General features: G+C 34.9%; 1 protein-coding gene across 1 annotated transcript; it reads left to right on the forward strand.

The window, feature by feature from the left end:
• The first annotated feature begins 4,942 nt into the window (after positions 1–4,942).
• Positions 4,943–18,720, forward strand: LOC148879999 (putative DEAD-box ATP-dependent RNA helicase 48). The gene is made up of 10 exons (XM_088961789.1): positions 4,943–7,460; positions 9,385–9,491; positions 10,040–10,095; positions 10,195–10,419; positions 10,728–10,934; positions 11,028–11,114; positions 11,866–11,961; positions 12,034–12,249; positions 12,675–12,857; positions 18,099–18,720. Exons 1-10 carry the CDS (start codon positions 6,430–6,432, stop codon positions 18,327–18,329), a joined length of 2,439 nt encoding a protein of 812 aa, XP_088817915.1. The 5' UTR covers positions 4,943–6,429; the 3' UTR covers positions 18,330–18,720.
• The last annotated feature ends 7,192 nt before the right edge of the window (positions 18,721–25,912 follow it).

Raw genomic sequence — 25,912 nt, forward strand, 5'->3', positions numbered from 1 at the left:
AATGTTTTGTGATGTAAATTTTTTTGGCAAAGTACCTCGTTATTCGACCCGGTGGTGGCGTGCCTTAGTGACGAGCTACTTGGTGGCGAACTGCCTTGGTGGCAAACTGCCTGGGGGCGAACTGCTTGGTGGCGAACTCCCTGGTGGCAAACTGCCTGGGGCGAACTACCTTGGTGGCGAACTGCCTGGGGGCGAACTGCCTTGTGGCGAACTCCCTGGTGGGGAACTGCCTTGGTGGCGAACTGCCTGGGGGCGAACTGCCTTGGTGGCGAACTGCCTGGGGGCGAACTGCCTTGGTGGCGAACTTCCTGGGGGCGAACTCCCTGGTGGCTAACTGCCTGGCGAACTCCCTACTAGGCGGTCGATGCCTTAGAGAATGTTGGAGCTCCCTGGTGCGGCGCAATCCGACTGCCCTCAGCATGAGGTGGTCTTCTTTCCTTTGTAGGCTGTGGGAGATGAGGGACCTGTGAGAACTTCATCTTTTCCTCCTCTTTGTAGGTGGCGGGAGCTGAGAGACTTGCGAGAACTCCATCTTTTCCTTCTCTTTGTAGGTGGCGAGAGCTAAGGGACCTCCGAGAACTGAATCAGAGGTCCCAGGGGTATTTTCCCGGTGGGGGCTCTCCGATGCATAAGTTAGCACTCTTATTGTAGAGAGCTTTGAAGATAATATGAGAGAGCTAGAGAGCAGGGTTACTTCCCTTTCTTTTTTCCCCCCTCCCCTTTGGGGGGTGAGGTCTTTATATACTGTAGTCCTCGCGGGTTAGGTGGGTGAAAAACCTCCAAACGGTAAGACTCGTCGCATCCTGTCAGAACCGGGGTACGGTGGTGAACTCCTCGAGGTCGTCAGGCTGGTGCTTGTGTCAGGCGGCCAGGTCAGCGCCTAGGCCGGGTTGTTAGAGGGGTGCCTGCGTCAGTTGGTGGGTCAGTGTCTAGGCCAGGTCATCAGTGGGCGCGTTGGCTGGATCATGCGCTAGGCTAGTCCAGGTCGCGCAGGCCGTGCGCTAGGCCGCGCGTAGTTCGCGCAGGCCGGCCAGACTGGTGCCCGGGTGGGTCACCAACTTTGTAAGTTTGTTGGCTGGATGTTTTCCTAGTTGTAACGAGGTGCCACGTGTCACAATTTCTCTGGAAGGCCAAATCTGCCCTCATCAAGCTCTATATATAATTTTCAACACTACTTGACTACACCTTGTGGGTAGAGCTGTAAGTCAAGCATAGCACGACCCATGTCGTGTCGGCACATAGGTTGTGCTTCCCTCCCTTGGGATAAGTTGGCGGTCAGCTTGGCACAACCCACAATCCGAGCCCATGCGGGCCCATGTCGTGCCATACCAGGCCGTGAGCTATAGGCCTAGGCCTTATTGAGTTGGGCTATGGGTTGAACTTGAGCCAAACCGAGCCAAACATTTTTTTTTTGACATTTTGATTTTTTTTTTTATTTTTTGTTAAGTAAAACTAAAATACTTAACTTTCCTTTGGGAACAATTCAACAAATTGAAAAAAATAAAAGTTTTAACAAATAAATTAAAAAAATACTTAACAAAATACAAAATGCCAAATGGACAACAAATTAAAAAAATAGGAATTTTATTTCATTGAAATTTGAAAGTTGAACAATACAATGGTCAAAAAATACTTAAAAATGGAATAAAATATAAAAAATATAATACAATTACAAATTAAAAATTAAAAATTACATTGTTGAAAAAATAACAAATAATTTAAATAAAAATATAAAATTTAATAACAAAATTTATAATAATTAAAAAAAATGTACAAAATTATTGAATATACAAAAAGTATTGTCTTCATCATTTTTCTTGAAGTTCCACATCCATCTCCATTTCGATTTTGATCATCTACTTCAGGTGAATCATCAAGAGTAGTATAATGTCCTCTGGAGGGTTAGTAGATTATGTGCCATGGTGACAAGGATATTTTTTCATATCCACTCCACCAGGCTACAATATCAAAATTATTCATTCCTTTCGAGTCGAAGGAATCACTTGAACTAGAATTTTCTTTTTGTAAATAAAAATTAAGTTCAGTAAATGAACATGTTGATGAAGTGGCAACAAATTCCTGCCTCCTACTTATTAAAGACCAAACTCTATCTTTCGCACTACTAGAATTAGTTGTTTTAGAAGTGGAAATTGTACTTGTACAAATTGTAGATTTTTTATTCCCTACCATATTAGATTCATATAAACTATACATTTCAACTAATAAACTATTAACTTTTTCTTTTTGATTTCCAATTTCAATGTTCATTTTTCACAATATGATTCAAGTAAAATATCTACACCACATTTTCTAATCCTAGGACCTAATATTGTAGCTAAACAACAAAGAGGAGAAATGTTCTCCGAATATGTTTTAAATTTATTTTTCATTATTTCAATAGTACTTTTAAATTGTGGATTTTTTATATTTTGCAAAACATTCACTAATCACGAATAATTGATTAACTAAAAGACAACTAGTTGGGTAATAAACACCTGAAAATTCCTTAGTTGCATCATAAAAATTGTGTAAAAAATTTCTTATGCAAATAGCCATTTCCCAATCTTCGTAAGTATAATATCATGTGGCATTTTTGAATTATAAAAATAAAAAAGAATTTGTTAATAGGGAATACAATTTCCTAACATAAAATAGGTAGACTTTCATCTATGTTGAATATCTAACATAAAATGTTTAGATTTTAAACCATAATTAGGTCATGACTATTTAAATTCTTGTTTTCATGCTCTAGAGCTTTTAATATATATAATATAATTTCTAATTTTAGAAATATGATGAGAAATAATATTTAAAGCATCTTAAATACATAAATTTAAGATGTGACATGCACATCTAATATGAATAATTTACTATTAAAATAATGTTTTAATTGAGATTTTAAAATATTTATTGCTGAATCATTATTGGCAGCATTATCAAAACTAATAGAAAAAAGTTTATTGTCAATTCCATAAACATGTAAAGTATTTAAAATACTTGTCGCAATAGCTAGGCAAGTATGTGGCCATTCAGTAAAGCTTAAAATTCATTTTTGTAAAAGCCAGATTTGATCAATAAGATGATCAGTAACACAAATATAAATTATGTTAAATTTAAAAGTCCAAGTATTAAAAGTAATTGCAACTCCATAATTAAGATTTGATAAAATAGAAATTAAATTTTGTTTATATGAATAAAAAATTTTCAAAGCATCCATTCTAATAGTATTTCTAGAAACTTTTTTTAAATTGAGGATTTACATAATTATGCAAAAAAAATTCAAGTTTACTATCACTAGCTAATAAAAATGGTTGTTCAGCATGTACAATATATTTTCTCAATTCTTGCCTCATTTGTTCTTGTGAATATTTAAAAGCACCAAAACCCCCTCCTAATTTGTGTTTAGGAATTTTCTTTCCCTTGCTCTTCTTCTTCTTCTTCTTCTTCTTATTTCTCATGGATAAGAAGATGTCTACCCAAGTGGCCTGTACAACCTTACTATAATAGCTAAAGTCACCCCTATATTTTTGGCAAACGGCCCTTTTCTCTCCCCCTCAACCTCCTTTATTTTACATAGTTTCTAAACTAGGCTAGTCAATTTAGTTCCCTTCTTTTTCCTACCCATAGAAATAGTACCAATATTAGGGGTGGGAACTTTGACAATTTCAGTAGCATCCATATCAATGCTAATGCTATCATGTTGCGACCGAATACCGTTGGCACTAAACATGCTGGGGAATTGGTTTTGGGAGGAGTTGGCCATTTTTTAATTCTAAAAAAATAATTTAATTGCACTTGTTCGAATCGGTTTAGAATCTCAACTTGATTTCAACGATTGAAGCCTCCAAACCTCCCAAATTGCTAACTTGAGATACTTGAACAATCCTTCTTTTTGTTGAAACTTGAAAAAAGTCAAGACTTGAGAATTGGAGAGTAGAGAGAGTATGAGAAGAGAATTGTTGAATTGGTGTAGTGAGAGTGGTGGAGAAGTGAGCTATTTATAGGAATTAAAAATAATTCAATTGCATAAAATACTCTAAAACTAGTCATTTTTTAGTTGTTCGGAGGGGTGCTTGGTCATTATAAAGTCATTTATCACTTTATCCAAAATGCCCCCAACTAGTTGTTATATAGTTGTTGGGGGGGCATTTTTATCATTTTCTACCCTAAAGCCAAAATACATAAATATCCCTTATATAGCTATCGGGGGTATTTCTGTAAGCCCCAACGGCTAGTTCCTTGGGTAGGCCACGGGCGACTCTAACCCATTTTAGAGCACTACTTGTGGGGTGGTTCCATTTGACACAAAAAAGCTCTCCATTAAAACATTTTGGGCTGTTTGCATGTGACATCACATGTGTCCTAGATTTCATTAAAATTTCAGTTTTACCCCCACTTTCCTCTCTTTTTCCTATATGCAATTAGGAATGGTAATGGGGCTAGGACCATAATAGAAATAAATTCCTTCTAGACCCTAATCCTTGTTGGGGATAAAAGTGATCCTCCATCCTTATCCCTAATGGAGGTGAGTTCCCCATAAGGGACTCGAATCCCTAAAATTTTTTAATTAAAGTTCTTTTCAAAGATAATTTTATTTAAAATAAAGAGGGAATTTCGAAATATATTTTTTTAATATATAATATAAATAATTTTATATGTATACATAAATATATATATATATATTCAAAGATAATTTTATTTAAAATAAAGAGGGAATTTCGAAATATATTTTTTTAATATATAATATAAATAATATTTACATACGCGAGTTTGAGTCTCTCCCACCAGCTTGCTCCCCAAAAACATCCTACGACGTTAGAAGTGGCCGCGTGTCCTCCCACACGCATAAGCTTCATTCTCGTGCGGAGCTAACTGAAAGGCCGTCAATTCGTCCCGTTAGCTCCTGTTTCATCCAAAACCGGATTTCACTCTCCTCTTTCCTGTTCATACTCGCTCAGTCGCTCTTGCACTCCTCTCGACCTCAGACCGCCCTATCTCCTTACAAATCTTATCAAGTGTAGGAAAATAAAAGACCACCCATTCTGATTTTATTTTCATATTTGGGTTTTTGGTGGAAATTTGCAAGTTATTACAAACAACATCTCTGGGAAAATCCCGACGGAGCTCGAAAGCCTCGCCAAACTTCAGACATTGAATCTTTCCAATAATCGGTTCTCCGGCAAGATTTCCGAGTCTCTGGGCCAATTTTCTTAATTGGTCTTCTCCAATTTATCGTTTCTTTTCTGTTCTTGTTTCTTTTGCATCTAAACGAGTAGGAAGCTGAATAATAACAGCTTATTTGGAGTTTTCCCAGTGTCTTTAAGCGAAAATCCCTCAGCTTGCTTTCTTGTGAGTATTAGTTCCGTTCTGCTGTGGTTTCAATGTCTTGAAATTAGAAAAATACTTCCCACAATTTCTGATGACTTTCTGCACAAGAAAAAGCTTCTTTCAAACAAAAACTGATTAAGGGTTGTCATCTCTTTTCGTTTTACGACTAAGAGGCTTGTCTTTCAACAACTCAGTGGTCTAGTCCCCAAATTTCCCGCCAGAACATTCAACTAAGACTTCTCTGCAACTCTTGCCATCTTTAATTTCCTCCATTACTGCGCTGGTTTCTCTCACTTTTCCATTTTTGTGTTGTCTTCCAGTGTTATAGGAAACCCGCTCATTTGTTGAAGCCCGACCACTGAGTGTTATTCTGGAATACCTACTCTCCTTCTCCATAGATTCAGCAAACGGTATCTCTCCCATTCTTTCTCTCTCTTCCTCTCCTTTCTTTCTCACTTCTGTCAATCTGACAAGCTCTGCTCTACCATTTTCTGGAAAAAGCAAGGCCTAGAAACTAGCCGTTGCAGTTCCTCCTTTCTCGTTCTAGTAGTCGCCCTCTTCATCTGGTGGCGGAAGAACCAGAAGACCCAAACAATATTGAGCATAAATATTTGCAAACGAAATACCCATTAACAATCTCTCTTCAAAAGCAGAAACCGACCAAAAATTTTCATTAATAACCAACTTTTGAACTCATTGGTTTTCTGGCACAGACAAACAAGAGGCTGGTTTATAAGCCTCGACAATCTGAGACAGTTCAAGCTGAGAGAGATCCAAACAGCATAACTCCGATGTATCTGCCGGAACGATTGTCTATCGGATTTCTCAGCAGTCTCAGGGAGGGGAGGAGGTGGGGCCGTTTTAGTTTTAGAGGGCAGGTCGAGAGGAGTGAGGGAACGAGTATGAGCGGGAAAGAGGGGAGTGACACCCGGTTTTAGGTGAAATTGGAGCTAACGGAATGAGCTAACGGCTGTCCTGTTAGCTCCGCATGAGAACGAGGTTTTTGCGTGTGAGACGACACGCGGCCACTTCTAACGATGTGGGACGTTTTTGGGCGCAAACTGGTGGGGGGCAGATTCATCCATCATCAGTATACTGTATATGCTAGGGGCTTCTAAAACCCTAAACCCTACTCAACCTTACCTTACTCTTTCATCTCTGCATGCTCCTTTGAAACGGGACTCCATGTATTCATCTCGGCTTCGTGAGCACTCTACAGCTTTACCGAAAATCCTCTGCAACCTTTTGCTTGTCCGTTCCATGGGCGGTGGCCCCCGGACATTTCCTGGTGGTCTGAACAAATGGCAGTGGAAACGCCTACATGAGAAGAAAGCAAAAGAGAAGGAGAAAAAACTTCTCGAGCAGGAAAAACAGCTTTACCAGGCTAGAATTAGATCTCAAATCCGTGCTAAAATCGCTGGAAAATCCGATGATCAGCCGTCGTTGGATCCAAAATCGGCCTCAAATTTCAAACCGATGAGCGCCAACGATCAAATTAAGGCTCTCGCTGATCGGTTCATGAAGGAAGGTGCTGAAGATCTTTGGAATGAAGACGATGGGCCGCTGAAGTCAGCTCCTAATCGTTCTCATCGGAGGCATCAGGCAATCGAACCCCCTATTGATTTGAGAAAACTGATTGGGGATAGGCGTAGTCTGACAGATGATCGTGCTAGTCCGAGGTCATTTTTGGATTCATCAAGACCTAGACATTATTCGGTTACAGCGGGAAGGAAACCGAGTCCTAGATTGAGATATCTTAGAAATGAGAGTTCATCTAGTGAAGATGATAAAGAATTCAGTTTGGAGGATGATTTAATAAAGCCTTTTGCTGGTGAACCCAAGGGAGTACGGGGAAAAGTTATGGGAAAGTCAGGATGGCCGAGGTTTAACTTCAGCGAAGAGGAGCCAGAGGAGGATTTGGATTTCAAAGGTAGAACGAATCCAAAGAAAATTATGAGCAGAGCTACTTTGGGAAATTATGATATGAAGACAATGAGACGAGTTCCTAAGCTGCTCGAAGATCAAAGCGATATTTCCAGTCAAATTCAGTCAATCCGTGACGAGCTGAGCCATAGAAATTTAGTAGACGTTGGTAAACAGAATGAGGAGGAATCGCTTTTAAGTCAGAAAAGGTATGCAAATTATGATATGATTCGTGGTGTAACATTTGGGTTGATTTGTAATCCTATGGTGAAAAGATCATGGTCTTTTTTTTTTTTTTTTTTTTGATAATTATCATGGTCATTTTTTTTTGAGGGCATAGTAAAAAATTATTTATTGCCAGAAAGAAACAGTACGTGTGGTTGGTTATGGTTTTTTTTTTTTTTTTGATCAGCAGAAAATAGATTTCATTAGATTTGATTAAAGAAATAGATAATACAACTTGATGACCAGAGTGTCATCCTCCAAAATTCAAACCCAAGTTACATAGGAGCTCCAAAGTACATCACATTTACAACTTCGCCCAAAATAAACTAGGCCCTGTCAACTCCTTGCTTTGCGAAAATATCTGCCATCCCATTTGCAGTTCTTCTTATCCAGCTAAAAGTAGAATTGAACCTCTTTGCTAGGATATCAATTTCCCTGAAAGCATTTCTGTATCTTCAAGGAGCTGAACTGAGTTTCCTGGTCCATGAGATGACTAATTGTGAGTCTCCAACTTCCAATTCCCTTCTAGCTGTACTGCAAGCCTCAAGCCTTGTAAGAGAGCCAGGGTTGCAGTCTGAATTGAATCTCCAAAACCAATTGGTTCTGAAAATAAAGCTACTTTCTAAAGATTCCTCCTATTCCTGCTCTTCTTAGATTACCCATTGAGCTTCCATCAAAGTTCAACTTTAGCTTATTCATAGCTGGAGGTTTCCAATCCAATCTTTAGACTTTCAACAGGTCTGACTGTTTGTGCCACTTCACTTTAGGATCTTAATGTGTCATTTGTTGAGAATTCTCTAAAAAGATCCAAGGTTTTTACCCAACATGCCATTCTTACTGTTATGGCTTCAATCAAGTCCTCCTTAGATTTGCTCTTCTTGTTAAATGTTCTCTGATCCCTTTCTTCCCATGTTGTCCGTACCAACACTGCTCTTGCTTCCCTCCATAAAGTTCTTCCTCTATTTTTCTGTTGCCTTAAGAAATTGGAGTTGAACAAGCCTACCACATCATGTGGGGGTACCCATCTGCAACCAAAGAGAGAATAGAGGTGTTTCCAATACCAGAAACAAAGGAGCAAGAAAATAACAAGTGAGGAAGAGTCTGATCACTTTCCTTGCAAAGGATACACATATGAGGAGAGAGGCACTTGTTTAACCTTCTTTTTTTGTAGCAAGTCACAGGTGTTGATCTTCCCAAGGAACACTTCCCAACACAAAGCTTATACTTTGGGGATTGGGAAGGATAGGTTTGCACCAGATTTCTTCCTTCTGAGATATTAGGGTCCAGAAAGACAGTTTCATCTTTGGTAGTAGGAGAACAAGGGAGTCACACTCACTATCTCTCAGGCCCCTTCTAAAACCAAAGTCCTAATTCAAGCCAAGTTCTGAGAATAGATCAAATTTAGAGACAGGTTCGGAATGTATTTATTTCTACTTATTCTTCTTATTTCTTTTTCTTTTGAGAAAGGTTAACATTTCATTCAAAAAGAAAAGTTGAGTACATGATAAGGATATTAAAATCAGGGTCTTACAAAAAAAGTAAATAAATAAAATAAAAGGGCCCTTTCAAGTAATAGGTAAAATATTTCCACTATACATGCTATTCCTCTCAGAATCAGATTTAGATAACTGATCAGCCACATGATTAAACTCTCTTGGGATCCAGGCACCAGCTGAAGCTACAGCTAAGAATCTCTGGAAGGACCTACCTATCTTTTATCTGTTTGAAAATTTGAATGTGGTTGACAATTTTACAATACTGACAATGTTAACTTGCAAAAGGGAGTTGAAAGCCTCCATGGCGTGGAAATTGACCATAGCATTTGGGCTGGATATTGTGGCACTTTATTAATTTATCTTTAATGTTTAAGTATTATCTGGATAACCCTACCTCTTTGTTTCTTCCCAGATTTGACGAATGCAGCATTACTCCATTGACAATAAAGGCACTTTTGTTAGCTGGCTATGTGCAAATGACCATGGTACAAGAGGCCACTATTTCTGCTTGCCTTGATGGTATTGGATTTTTCAATTCTTTTAAACTGGATCTTTGCTGGTGCATCAGTTTGTTCTCTTATGTTCTCAGTGGAAAACAGATGCATGCATATGCATACATGCATGCATACTAACTCTCCAAACCCCATAAGTTCTTGATGTTGCGTACCCTGGAAATTTTTTATCATATAATTGCAATGCAACTCGTTCAAGAAAACCTTATTACTAATAAACAAAGGTGTTATATGTATTATTGTGGAAGAGGGATATTTTCTTCGACAAAAATCCTGGGTGTTTCTAGTTTTTACATACTACTATCAATTAATGCATTTGGTAATGGATATCAACATACCGATGACATGCTATTCATGTTAATATATTTGCTAAATTTGACTGTTATTTATCATTCTACCTTTGTTCCAATCTTTGTATATGCATTTTTGTAGCTCCTATCTGAGTCATTTCTGATACATGAGTTGTTTCTTCTTAAGGAAAGATTCTTCTGATAAAACATTGATGGGCTACTATTTTTTGTGAATTAATGATGTATATCGTGCAATTTGGAGCAGGCAAGGATGTTTTGGTCAAAGCTAAAACTGGCACAGGAAAAAGTGCAGCCTTTCTGGTAAATCATATGCTACTTTTGTGCTATCTCATCTATCATTTTTTTTTCTTTTGTTTCTTTATTTTCTCTTTTCCCAATGCCCTTGTTCAATGAAAACAGCTTCCTGCAATTGAAGCAGTTCTGAAGACCACAAGTGACAGCACAAGTCAACGAGTGCCACCAATTGTTGTCCTCATTCTTTGTCCCACAAGGGAGCTTGCTAGTCAGATTGCTGCAGAAGCCAATGTCATGCTAAAGTACCATGACGGGATAGGTGTCCAAACATTAATTGGAGGTACACGATTCAAGGATGACCTGAAGCGCCTAGAATCCCATCCATGCCAGGTTACTTGATATTAAATCTTATTTATCCCATCCAGAACCCACATGTTTCATAAGCGTACAAAAGTGTTAACAGTTTCCTAAGTAGATTAAGAGTCTCTTTTATGTTTGATGTCTCTGACCACATCATTTTGATTTTTATCAATATATTGCTGATATTTTACTTTTAAGTGTTAGTTGTAATGTCAAAAATAGTGGAAGGGCATTAGAACAATTTATATTAACACCCTGGCATTTCTCATTTAGTTCTTACTTGTCACATCTATGCATTTTAGTATTGATTTTCATGTTATCCATTGTAAACGTTGCAGATTATAGTTGCAACCCCTGGTAGGTTGTTAGATCATATAGAGAATAAATCTGGCTTCTCTGTGCATTTGATGGGCCTGAAAATGCTGATACTAGATGAGGCTGATCACTTGCTTGATTTGGGATTCCGGAAGGATATAGAGAAAATTGTTGACTGTGTGCCACGCCAAAGGCAGTCATTGCTGTTCTCTGCTACAATTCCGAAAGAGGTGCCCCCATCCTCAAAAAAATCCTACTTATTTCCTTTTCTTTTATAGTTAAAATATAATGCTGTTTTTTTTGCTGAATTTACAAATTCACAGGTGCGTCGCATTTCACAACTTGTTTTGAAAAGGGAACATGTTTGTATTGACACAGTGGGGTTGGGCGGCACTGAAACTCATTCCAAGGTATTATGCATGATGCATCTTCTGTACTGATTTTCTGATTTTTGAGCTATCTAGCATCAAATGATTATTATGACTTGCTTCCCGAGGAGTTTTTTGTGGTTTAGTACACGAACAGGGGAAAAGAAAAGGCAAACAGGAATTGATGATATAGTTTTTTTATTTTTATTTTTGAGAAAAAGTAAAGTATGATTGTATTAATAAAAGGTCCTGTGTACATTGAGAAGCTGTACAAAAAGGACCTCAAAAAAAGGCCATCCTCAAAAAGAAGGAATTGGTGATATCATAATTAATTAATTATCACAGGATTACTCAATATATTTTCTATGTAATCTTGACTATTCTCAAATGCAGTGGTACCTAAAATCTATTCAAGATTTACAGTATTGGTAGTTGTATATAGTTAGAGGTTCTGTTATTTTAATATTATAAAGGATTTGTGTTTGTTTAGAATGCTGGTTTCACAGATGCTATTTTTGATAAAGCTGGATCAACTCTGTTTATGGCGATATGTTAATATATAGGGGTGTTTCTCTTTTAAAATAAGTAGTTTTGTCAATCAATTAGGGGTGTTGCAGTTTATGTTATGTGCTCAAGTTATCACTATGTTTCTCTAACACACTTTTCAATGTATATGAATACCTTACTTTTTGTTTTGTTGATGGTTGACAACTTCCAGATCTTGATAGCAAGTAATTTTGCTTACCTTGCCATGGCTAACTATATGGTTGTAAGTTTGGCTTGTTGAATGTAGGTTAAACAGTCGTATCTGGTTGCACCACACGAACTGCATTTTCAAATAGTACACCATCTTTTGAAGGAGCACATCTCGCATATGCTTGATTATAAGGTATCTATTTCTGGTTTTCTTCTTATTTGTAGATAAAGTAATACTTACAGTCTCATTGTTCAACCTACACAGATTATTATTTTCTGTACAACTGCAATGGTGACATCCCTCATGTTCTTACTTCTCCGGGAGATGAAAATGAATGTCAGAGAAATGCATTCTAGAAAAACTCAACTTTACCGAACCCGCATATCTGATGAGTTTCGTGAATCAAAGCGACTAATTCTTGTAACATCTGATGTTTCAGCTCGTGGAATGAACTATCCTGATGTTACTTTGGTGATTCAGGTAGCAATGAAACTTGGCATGTTGTCACTGTACTGCCTTGTTTAATGCACAGCCAGTATATAATACTAATATGTTATGCTTTGAGGCCTTTATTTTTCTGTAGGTATGTGTACTGTATGCATTATGCATGACTTTAGTGAAATGCGCTTAATAATAACACATTACGAAGAGTATTTTATCATTGACACTTCATAGAATTTTCATGTTCAGCATAAGAAGACTGTATAATATGAATGGTGCTGCTTTTTCAACTTTTTCCCCCTTATGTAGGGCAAGAACTAAGTTAATAGAGCAGCTGGTGAAATGCACCCAAACAGAAAAGTAAATTCATGTGATTCAGTGATTATTTAGTAGTGTTATCATTCTTGAACATAACATTGTGTGAGTACACTTAATGTAAAGATTTCTGATTTCTTGATCCTTAGGTTGGTATTCCTTCTGACCGGGAGCAGTACATACATCGTCTTGGAAGGACAGGGCGTGAAGGCAAGGAAGGAGAGGGCATTCTATTGCTTGCACCTTGGGAAGAATATTTCCTAGATGAAATAAAAGACCTGCCTATTGAAAAGGCATCTTTACCACAATTAAACTCAGATATAAAATTGAAGGTGATTCTCTAATGCATTTAAATTATATATGTGAAGATTTTAATCCCCTCTTTTATTTTTATTTGTGTTTGCCTTCTTGGTATATTAAGGTATCTAGATTCTAGAAACACATTTGGCACTATTATTTTCCCTCTTTCATCATCATCTAAGCCTTATACCAACTATATGGGATCAGCTACATTAATACTGTTTTGCCATTCTGTTCTGTTTATCACCTATTGGAGCTTCTCCTAGGTTCCTTCGAATGGCTTTATTTCTGACCTACCCTTTCTAGTTTGTCCACTCATCCATCTCAGCATAGACATTTCTGTTGCACTCTTTTGTTGGACATGTTTTTTGACTGCCCAACACACTGCTCGATATAACATTGCTGGCCTAGCAACTGTTTTATAGAAATTTCCTTTTAAGTGGTATTCACATATCAGATAACACTCTGGATGCATCCTCCTCCTCCATCTCTTGTGATACTTTAAATTAAATCAAGATGATAATCAATTTCTAGTTTGAATGTTTTCATTGAATTAGGTCGATAGGTTATGGAAATAACTACAATCCTGACATTTTGTAGCTGTTTGCTTCTATTTTATAGATGTAACAATGAACTATGGTTGTTTTTTGTAGCTTTTCTCTCCACTTCTTGTATTCCCTAAGTTGTGTTGCTTGAATTAGTATGTTTTTTTTTTCATTCTAGAAAAGACATTAGGTAGGGATAGCCTGTGTGAGAAACTTACGTGCTTTTGTCAATGCTTCTCAGTTAATATGATACAGGGCCATTTCCATGTTTAATTATGGCAATGATGTTTTCAAGTAGAAGGCACTTTTGTTTTGTGCGGTACTAAATCATGATATGAACTTGGTAAACAAATATTTGATCATGGGACTGGTGGGAAATCCAGAAAATACATAGAAGAGAATGAACCCTGACAAGACACAAAGATTCATGTAATTCAGCAAGATGCTTATTTCCATGTGTGAAGAGAGTAAAAGAAAACTTACTAATAAAGCTAAAAGACTACAAGAATTATATCAAAAACAAAATAGAGATTCTCTTTCCAAATAAGCTTTCTCTCTATAGCAACACTCTCCCCAAGATGTGGACCTAGTTTGAGGGGCACCAGGGCCAGGAGAAACATAATTGTTAAGGCACATAAGTGATTCTAGGTGGCAGTGGAACACCTAGTTTCCTAGGTGGGTGCCTACTGCCTAGGCAATAGAACTTTACAAATGAAAAACTAAATTCTAGGTTAGTTCCCTAACTGTATCAATTAACATGCATATAAATTGGGAAAATAGAAATTCTCTTCAGGATTAATATTAATTTGTCTCTCAGAACATATCAAATCATCACATCTAAAAGACAACAGCATTTTTAAATTTTAACTCAATTAATTTTACTGTTTCAACCACAGCAATATATGGGCTTCAAAAAAAATATATCAATATATCAAAATAATTATTTACTAGAGAAATTTCATGTTAAGAATAGGGAAAATTGCAGATTAATACCCTGTACTTTGGGCCTAGTCTCACTTTGGTCCCCAAAGTTTCAAAATGTGCCAGTTTAGTTCCTGCCATTAACAGTCCATCAGTTATCTCTATCACATGATGACATGTGTGACTTAAAACTTTTAAAAATGTCAAAATTACCCTAAAACACTGTTCATCATCTTCCTCAAGAATCAAGATTGAACCAAAGCAACAGATCGGTTTTTGACAAATTGTTTTTCTCTATTGGTTTTTAAGAGATTAGGACATTTAGATGATTGATAAAGAAAATTAGATGACACTCGAAGGGCATTTGTGTCCTTTCACATGCCACTTAATGGCAGTTAATGGTTTTGTACTAAATTGGCGCGTTTTGGTAGTTTAGGTACTGGGTTGGCACGTTTTGTGTTCAGGGACCAAAGTGAGACTAGACCCAAAGTACAGGGTACAAATCTGCAATTTTCCCTAAAAAATGTTAGCAACTAAAAAGGTTATAATTTTATACTAAAGAGAGTAATGAAGAGGGAAAGAGACCTAGGGGCAAAGCTCTTTTTCTATTTAACATAAAAGAGATGTATTACCGTAATTCTCTATCCTTATCTTCTTTTATATAGATAACACACATAATATATTATAGGATGTACCATAACACATTGTATTAACACCCCATTCATTTTTTGGTAAATGGAGGGGTGGGGTGGGGAGTTGGTTAACAGAAAAGTTGCACCCGTTGACCAACCTATCCTGTGTTTTCTTTTCAGTAATTGTGAGTCCCATGGTAAATTTCTTTTCCCATGGATATCACTTACCTAGGTACCATTTCCCAGGTGGATTAGTAACTTTCCCATTTGGGGGAAAGTTGTGAAAACATTAAGGGACAAAATTGCCCCTTCTAATAATGAAATTTTATGGGTAAAAATGGTCAATTGCTTAACTTTACCTCTGGGAAACACTTTTGATCAAAAGAACACGGGTAAATGACTTACCAAAAACCGAACAAGGCTTAAAATGTAGCTATAGTAATAGTATTACAATAAAGGCACTCACCTTGTGTTTTTTGTCACCCAGGCTGGTGCCTTGTTGCCTAGAAGGGTGTTTGTTTTCATTTAAGCCATGTTTTCAGGCTAGTGCCCACTACAAGTGCCTAGTTGTCTATGCTATGCCTTCATGGGTAAGTTTCTAAGGTAGTGAGTTGGTGACATTTTTTCTTGATGATAGTAGGACATGGTCAGCATTGTGCTGTTGTTTCTTTTCCCTTTTCCTTTTTAGGATGTTTGGAGTTTTCTGAAATCTTCACATTAATGAATTTTTTTTATTATTGTTACCGATAAATAACACTACCCAAGGAAAGTATGCTTGCCCAAATTCGAAGAAGTAATTCTCTTCCCAAAGAGAAGTTTTCTGACTCAAAAATACAAAAGATGATTCCTCACCTCACAAAAGGATTCTTACACCATGCCAAAGCGTAAGTATCAAAACCCAGGTCACAAGGTATATAGAACCTTAACCCTCTATTTTGGTGGAGGAAAGGCACAAGTTCCATTTTCTTGATGTGTAGGGATACACCATTCTAGTGGCTATTAATCTCTTTGGGTGTGTGTGTGTCAAAAAGATATCTATGACTTATAGTCCATTTTTTGTATATCATTCTTTCATTGTGGTGGGTTTTGATATCTGCCTTTATCACATGTCTTGGGATTTTTTAAGCTTCTTTTAAAGGAAACTTATGGCATCTAGGCACCCTTGCACTTAGCACTCAACATGATTATAAGGAAGGGTACATCCAATGAGGACTTAACACTTCAATTTTGGTTCCCATTATATATACATACATTTTGTCCCCATGCACTGAGATACTTAAAAAGGGAATTATTCAATGTGGTCCCAGCTATTTGGGGTCTTGGGAGGGGTGGACTGGATGCGGGCTTAACCTCTGGCTTTTCTTGCAAAACTCTCAGACTTGAACCCATGTCCTCAAACTTGTCAGTTCTGGATTTTACCATCATCATGTCTTGTCTGAGTGCTAAGTGCCAAGGATTTTTGCTGACTTAGCTTGGGCCTTGGAGAACCACTGAGATTAGTGTTGCATCAAATGGACACGGGAGTCAGAATGCATCACATGTCAGGACTCAGCTAATTGGAAAAGATGGATTCAGGACATATCAGAGAAAAAACTATTTACTATAACTCTAGCAACTGTAGTTTTCAATAAGCAAAGGTGAACTTAGGTGACAGGGGAGCGCCTAGTTGCTTTCCCAGGCGTTGCTTAGTCCTTCAGAAAAGGACACGAAAAAAAAGGCTAAACCCCTCTTTTTGTTGTAGAAAAAGAATTTAAAAACAGAACATAAGAAGGAAAAAAAGGCTAAATCCCTATTCTTGTTTTAGAAAAAAGAAAATTAAAAAACAAGAATTCCTGTGGTTAGTTGGTCTTCCTTGTTTCTTCAAACAAGCACATTCTCTGATACTTTGATAGGGGAGTGTCTAGTTGCTTGCCTAGGCATTGCTAGTGTCTCAGAAAAAAGGGACTGAACCCCTTGCTTTTGTTGTAGAAAAAGAAGTAAAAAAAAAAAACATAAGAAGGAAAATAATGGGTGGAAACCCTATTAAAAAATGGAGAGGAAGGGGCAGAGCCCCTGTTCCAGAAAAGGATGAGGAAGAAGAAGAATTGCTGTGATTGGTTGGTTTTCCTTGTTTCTTCAAACAAATGCATTCTCAGATACTTTGACAGGGGAGTGCCTTGCTTAGGATTTTCTTAGTGTCTCAGAAAATGACAGGAAAAAAGCGGCTGAACACCTTCTTTTTGTTGTAGAAAAAGAATTAAAAAGCCAAAACATAAGATGTTTTATCTCCCCTAATATGTATTCTAGTCTCTTATTTTAATGAAATGCTTCCTGTTATTGGTAAAAAAAAAAAAGAAAAAAGAAGGGGCTAGAACCCCTATTCAAAAATGGAGAAGGGGCGAAACCCCTGTTTATAGTTACAGAAGAGGAAGAAGAATTCCTGTGATTGGTTGGTCTTCCTTGTTTCTTCAAACAAATGCATTCTATACTTTGACTGGTTAACTTACAACTTTGATGCTAGCATATTAATTTCATTTGTTGACTATGCTTACTCTCTCTATGGGATTTTTGCATTCTCTGATACTTTGACTGGTTAAGTAACAACTTTGATGCTAGCATATTAATTTCACTTGTTGACTATGCTTACTCTTTGTATAGAATTTTTGCAATTAGTGTAAGATCAGATTTTGTTTTGATTTATTTATAGCAATCTCTTGTACTAATTGGCTGGTTAAGCTGCTTTGATTTATCCAAAGGATACACTTCTGATTTTTTTCTCATATATGCTCCCAGTACTTTTTTTCATATTTGCGTATTTCATGTTATTGCCTTAAATTTGCGTTGGAGCCTTTTCTTGTTTTACCTATTCTTAACTGGCTATAATCAAATTTAGAATTTAGTGTATGGTCTGTCTCTGCTTCAGCCTATTCAATTACATATATAGCTACCACAATTAATCTCTTTAACTGAATACATCTTCTAGAAAAGCTTCTGTCGTAATCTCCGTACAAGGGTCAAAGTATCATTACACCCAATACACACGAACATGCATATCAGGTGTTTTGAGTTAATAAAAAATTTTCATTTTTTACTTTAATATTTTCACAGGACGGTTTAAATACTTAATCTACATATTCATATAGGACACATCTGCCCAAGTAAAATACTTAATCTACAAAACTTTCTCTATGTACAGGTGGAAGATTCGATGACAAAGATTGATGCCAGTGCCAAGGAGGCAGCATATCATGCCTGGCTTGGCTATTACAATTCAATAAGAGAGATAGGAAGAGATAAAACCATGCTGGTAGAACTTGCTAATGGGTTCTGCAATTCAATTGGTTTGCAAAAGCCTCCTGCACTCTTCCGGAAAACAGCATCCAAGATGGGTTTAAGGGACATCCCTGGCATCCGTATCAGAAAATAGAACAATATTTAGTGGTAATGGTGGTGATCCAAACACACGGACCAGCCAAGCTTTTAGGCAGCCGAATCCCAGTTTTGGTTCAATGTTTTACGTCAGGCTCCTCAAGTACTAGGCCACATTGGGTTTGTACGTGGTCCTGCCCAACCTAGTCCATTTACAAAAGTTGCAATCTCTGTAAATTGAAGTGAAAATAGGCATATTCTTCCTTTCATTCTCGGATTTTCTTAGTTATTTCCTTCTTTATAATATTCCGAGAAGAATACTTCAAAAAAGGATGCTTTATTTTCATGGTAAATGAACAATTATTATGAAAAACAACTAAATATCATATGTACCTGCAAAAGTTTAGACAGCAAACGGGGTCTGGTTTAAATATTTTTGATAAGAAAAATCCACTTATCCACTTGTCTTCACCAGTATTGTAAATGTTGATGTGGGAACTAACTTTTACACGCAGAGCCACCGTGCTAGTCACCCGATCAAGTTAGAGGACTAATGGCTACCACAGTACTGAGAAGACTCCATCCATACAGAAAGGCACCGATTTTGAACCAATTGATAAATGGCTCTCAGTCAAATGGATAATGATTGAATGATGATGGGATGGCACATTTCCCATCCATTTTAAGATGGCCTTGGATGCTCGTGTTCTGTGTCCATGTAAGAAAATCTCACCACACCAGTTTCACAAGGGTTAAATATGGTGGGTCGATGATGTGTACCATTCACTAGATCCTGGTTATCATTTGAGAGATCTATCACGTCGTTCTTGATTTGTTGAAAGTGAATGTTTTCTTAATTGATTCTTAAAATGACCGGCTTTGGATGAAATTTGGTAGACGGATTTTGAAGGTCTAGATAATGCCAAGAAACACTTGCCCTGGATAATTAGAGTTCTAGGTTTTCCATCATCCCATAAACCTTTTTGCTTCGACGTGAACATTAGGTTATCAGTCTTTAGTTGGTCAATGAGATTTTGGTTCTCATTGATCAAGATGTTCATGTTCTTTTTATCTCCTAAATGGATAAGTGACTTTCTCACTTGGAGGGAAAATTGTCAGCACTGAACACTGAGATCGAGGCAAAATTGCCCTTTTTAATAATAGATTTTTATGCCTATGACAGCCATTGCCTTATTTACTTGTAGTGTTTTAGATTTTGGTCATAACATCATCTAAGCTATCCCAATACGGTGTCATCTACTAATTGTTGGTGGCAAAGTAGGTATGTCTGTTTGCCTGGTTATAGTGGATACTTTGTATTAAATCCCATAGTCACCAAGGTTGGGAGACCATGAATTAAAAGATAAAAGTAAGGTCATTTGCTAAAACACCCCTTGTAGTTTCATGGATTTATTAATGCTTATCCTATAGTTTATATTTTACTAAAAACACCTAATATAGTCTGCAACCGATTTATGACCTTTTGTTAAGTGGAATTATGGGAGTGAAAAATGACAGTTTTGACCCTAATGCCCATTCAAATAATTTTAATCAAAATAAATTAAAATTAAAAACATCATTATTGCCTTTGGTAAAAGCACGAGCAACCCACCTTATGTAGTCAATTTTCTGTTTGAAGAAGTAGTATATGTTGTTGCAAACCAAAAGTCTGAATGCCATTGATTTCTCTTCTTTTTCATTCTATTAAAATCAAATATCGTTTGGTAGATCTGGAATACAAACACCATTTCTTTCTAAAAACTTGATATTAAGTGTGAAGGGTGCATTTGGAATGAAAATCATGGGCCCATACCCTTAATCATATTCCCAATTTGTTTAGATGGTCACATGACCATTTCCAAAGAACAATACAGAAGGTTCTCAGTAGAAGGTTGAATAAGTAAATAAGAGATGTTTTATTAAGCACAAACTCTAGGGTAAGTTTTAGTAAATCCTTTAAAACTATAAGGGGTGTTTCATTAAATGACCCCAAAATTATATGGGTCAGATACATAAATCTGATTTTGCCGTACCCGGTTTTGATCGTAATATCGTATCAAACCCTTAATTTATGATAAGTTTTTAATTTTATAATTTTGATAAAATTTAATTATCTTATTAATAGCACAAAAATATAAAAATAAGTGGCTGGAGTTTAAATGTTTTGACGATTTCAAAACTTTGGTGAAAATAAACCTAGCTGATGATATTTTCACTATTTAATTTTGGTGGGTGTGTAAGAAACCACAACTTCACAAATTTACATGCCATGGTAAAAGAAAATTCAGGGCAAAATTACGAGCTGATGGTCTAATCAGTTTTTTTTTTTTCTTTTTTGAAAATTATGACATTCACTCTCCCACTTGAGGAAATGCTAGATCATCGGTCCAACTGTTTAAGTCATTTGAAAGTCGAAACTGCACCCACCAACTTACCAACCGGCTAATTGGAATCTTCAGAGAAATCATTTTTTGGTTGAAGGAATGTTTTTTTTTTTTTAATCTTTTTGTATTTTTAAGAGAAGAACTGCAAAGGATGGATGCATGTGATAGAGGCCAATGATATAGTCTTTATTGTATAAATAGTGTTTGCATATTTATTTGTTTTTATATTAGGGTAAAATACAAAATCCTCCGCTATAATTTTATTTTAGCAAAAACCTTCCCTCTATTTTTGAAAAATTCAACAAATACATCCCTTTCGTTAATGACCAAGACGGAAAACGTTATTGAGATGATATTTTTTTCAAAATACCTATTTTACCCTTTTATGAATTAATATGCATTTGTTTTTACTAAAATAGCCCTATCTGTCTCAACAATTCCATAATCCCTCAAACACTGTTCATGAGGACGCACAACGGCAGAATGGCGATGCACTCCCCCCTCCAGATATCCCACTACACATTAAAAATATCTATACATGAATGTTTACGATAAGAAATTAAGAATGAGGCAACTCAAAAAGTGGTTTTTTTTTCATTTTTTTAATTTAATACAGTATATGATATTTGATGGGTGATGCTCTCACTTAGAAATACCAGTAATTAAGCACATGCGTTGTACGTATGAATTTTTTATATTAATTATTTGAGTTTTAGATATATCATATTAAGATATAAATTAAAGATTAATAAAAGTAACATTATGACTAAAAATAAACTTAAATACTTATACTAAATGAGCACATGTGGAAATTTTAAATTACAATTATTATTATTATTATTATTACTACTACTACTATTACTATTACTATTAAATTTTGTGTTCCATTTTTGTCTTAAATAAAAATAATTTTTATTTTAACAACTATTTTTATTTAATATGATGATTATATAACATTAGAAATGCACCAAAATTTCTTTCACAAAACTCTGTATTTTTTTTTTATTTTTTGTGTTTGATCTTTTTTAAATTACAATTATTATTATTAAAATTTATGTTCCATTTCTGTCTTAAATAAAAATGATTTTTATTTTAACAATTATTTTAATTTAATATGATGATTATATAACATTAGAAATGCTCTAAAATGTCTTTGACAAAATTTTGTACTTTTTTATTTTTTGTGTTTGATCTTTTTTAAATATTTATTGTTCAATTATGACATCATGATTTTTTTTTTTGAAAAATTTGATCATTGACCCACCATTTAGATAAGAAAATAGTTTTGCTTTTAGATAAGTTTTAAATTATATATTTTATCTACATTATATAAATAATTTTTACATATCACATTTAAATTTTGTTTGACATAATTAATATATGATTTTTTATATATTCTTTTGATTACTTGTACTTTTTATTATTTTTAAATATTTATTTTTTAACTATCATATCATCGATTAATCCATTTGACCTAAACCACTAAACCATGACTCATAAAAAAGTTTGATTTCTAGGTTTACATTAAATTTTGTATTACATTTCTATTATTGATAAAATTATATCTTATGCATAATATTTATTTTTGTTCAATATAATGAATGTATAATATTATAGATATACACAATATTTTATTTTTTATAAATATATAACATAACATTTATTTTTGTGATTCTTTGTATTTTCTATTTTTAAAAATTTATTATTTGACTATGACATCATTTCACTTTTAGGTTGATTTTAATTTTGGTATTCCATTTTTATCATTTATAAAAATATTTATTACACTTCATACTTATTTTTTTTTAGTGTAATGAATATACAATATTAGTGACGTGCCTAATTCTTTTTTTTATTATATATTTTATATAAGTTATTTTTTATTATTTAATTATGACATTATTCGTTAATGCATTTGACCCCAAATGGTTGAATTGTTTACCCACCACCGAGAGGGAAGAAAATGATTTTGTTTTCAAATTATTTTTCAAAATATTTATTTTTTATATTATTAAATTTAATGTTGTAGATTTAATTAGTAGAATTTAATAATGACAAAAATATATCTTAAATATATGATTTAATAAGAGAATATACCTTAGATATGAGATTTAATGAGAGATAATAGGAAAATAGTTTTACTTTCAATTGGTTCTAAATTGTACATTCCATTTCCATCATTAATAAAAAAAATCTTATTTATCATAAATGTTTTTAACCTGTCGTTGACCTAGGCGATTGAACTGTTCAAACCGTCACTTGACCTTGATCCTGGGTTTGGTTCTGTTGAAACTCCCATTTCAATTAAAAACCGTCTAACCCGGGCGGCTCTCAATCATTGCCCCATTCAACTCAGTAGCCAAATTGCAGGTTATGCATTTAATTATGTGCAAACTTTTGGAACTATAACTTTGCACTCTGATGTCTAACTGGGGTTATATTTTTTTTATTTTTTGAGTAACTTTTCAAGATCTATACATCCCATGGGCATTAAGCACCTTGCCTTGCTATTTTTGCGAAGAAACCCCTTTTGGCCCCAAATTGCAATTTTTAATATTTTTATAAATAAAAAATTAAAATCTGATTTAAACAACATAAATAAATGTAACATAATACATATATTATATGCAAAACATAATCATCTTATTTATTAATAAAATATGTATTTTTACACACATATATAGTGTTGACACGCAGAATGTTTTGATACGTTTGACCTTGATAGTTGAACTGGTGACCTATATAACTCGAAGGCAAAAGTGGGCTGGCCTCCGGGTTGGTTTTTAAAACATTGTTTATCTACTTATTATTTCTTAGTATGTCAAATATATGATGTTAAAAACGTTCTCAATTTTTTTAATTTCTATATTTTTTTCATTTTATTATTTAATTGTGTCAACACGGATTGCCCCATTTGACTCAAATCATTTAATTTTTACCACCACTTAGATGAAAACACTATTTTTTTCCAGGTAGATATTAAAAGTATAAGTTTTATGTTATTAAAATTATTAATTTATTATGTACGAATTTAATTATAGAATTTAATGATGAGAAAAAAAGTCTTAAATATATAATTTCAATGAAGGTGAATGCAAATTAATACCATAAATATTGGATTTAATGAGAGTTGAATGCATTGAATATCTTGAAATTACCTATTTACAACTAATTTAATATCAATAACCAACTACCCTATTTGTTCTCATTATTTTTTAGTAATAAATTCAAATATAGAGGGGTAAATTTGGTCCTCAAAAATTTTCAAAAATATTCTTGAGGCTATTCATACCACATCAGATTTCCCTATTATTTCTCAACCCTTTTAGAATTTTTTTTTGGTTTTTTAAAATTTTAAAACTATAAAATTAAGTATAAGGTTATTTACATTCACCCACAACAATTCAGTTAAAAATTGAATGTGATATATGTATCTTTTTGTGCTGTTTTTCATACTCGTAACAATTTGGCTAATTATTTAAATGTAATGTTAGATAAACGCTATGGTTTTTCTTTACTGCTTAAGCTAAAACTCTAGTATGACTATTTATTTAAATGCTACGGTGCCATTCAATAAAAGAATTGTTAATTCGCTGGATTGAGGGTAGTGGTGTAAATTGGGTCGTGCCACCCGTGGTCCGACCCGATGGTCCATGGGCCGTGTCACGGTGTGACACGATTGTATGGGTCAATGGGTTGGGTTTGGGGTTTCATGTCAACGGGTCAGGCCAGCACGTCGCACTGTCGTGCCGTGCCGCCCATGGCCCACGGGCTGGCATGGCCCAGCCCATGGCACGTCCCACATATATGTAATATTTATATATTATATATAATATAATATATTATATAAATTATAATTATATAGTAATATATAGTATATAATATATTAATAAAATAAACAATTTTTTTTTTAATTTTACTATATTATTTTATTTAATTATTGTATATATAAGCAATTGTATACATCAAAATTCATATAAAATTAAAATGTTAAGTTTTTCTTTTCAAAATTTTAAATAAATAACTTTGGCCCAATCCACAGCCTGGCTTGGCCCAAGTCTCGGCCCAGCCTGGCACGGTCTCGCGTAGGCTTGGGCCGTGCGCCATGCCAGACCAACTCTAATTTATAATTGGCTGTAACTTATAAATAAGAGAACTATGATATCACTAGATTCTTTGCTCTTTGTTTGAAAAAAAAATTCTTTTCACTTCAGACATGAAGGATACTTTTTTTTTCCTTGTCCATATGGTGAAGAATCAATGAAGAATAAAGAATGTTTTTTTAATAATCAAGATATTTACATTAGGGGTGAGACTTGGGCCGGGTTAAGCCCTAAGCCAACCTTAAAAATGGTCAATTCGGTCATGTTGATGTTTGGATTAGGGATTTAGGGTTGAAAAATATAAGCCTAATTTAACTTTTGCTTGAGTTAAATTGAGGCCTTAGAAATGGACTAAACCCACAAATCAAACGTGTCTTCTTCTTTATCAACTGCTCATATAAATATTATATAGGATTCATAATTCTTTATTTTATAAATATGTATGGATCTATCTATGCAATTATAAATTTAAGAATGTATGCATATATATAGCTGTACAAGAGCACCGTATTTTGTCATTATAAGTGTAATAATACTAACTCCATTTGTTTATTTTCGGTTTAAAAAATGAAAATATTTTGACGAAACACAATTGAAGAAACTAGGACAATCCCAACCCAATATGTAAAGTCATCGTTATGGTTATAAGTTCAGCAACTCAGGTTGGGTTAGGGTTGATCTCAACCCGAGCTAATCGGGCCCAACCTGCATCCCAAAGTTTGTATAATGGGCTTCACGTGTAACATTATGTATTGATCTCAACACATAATATAGTTTTCACAAAAAAAAGTTGGTCAATGAGATTTTGATTCTTATTGATCAAGAATTTCATATTCTTTTTTCAGATTTTTGTGGGGACCAGGGAAAGTTTATTTTCTTGGGTATCACTTATTCGAGTAAGTGATACCTATCTCCTAAGTGGGTAAATAATTTTCTACCTATGAGAAAATTGCCAACACTTGAATGGGACAAAAATGGATCTCTTAATAATGTATTTTTATGGCTAAAATGGTCATTGCCTTATTTACATGGGAAATAAAAGAACATGGGTAAATGCACATACCCGGGAAAGCCTTTCTTAAGGAACATTTACCCGGGTCGGGTAAGTACATTTACCTGGGTAAATATCTTACCGAAAAGTGAATGGGGCCTCT

This window comes from Nelumbo lutea, chromosome 1 (assembly GCF_056320005.1).
Source record: "Nelumbo lutea isolate HS-2025 chromosome 1, American lotus-T2T, whole genome shotgun sequence".
In the NCBI taxonomy this organism is placed as follows: Eukaryota; Viridiplantae; Streptophyta; class Magnoliopsida; order Proteales; family Nelumbonaceae; genus Nelumbo; species Nelumbo lutea.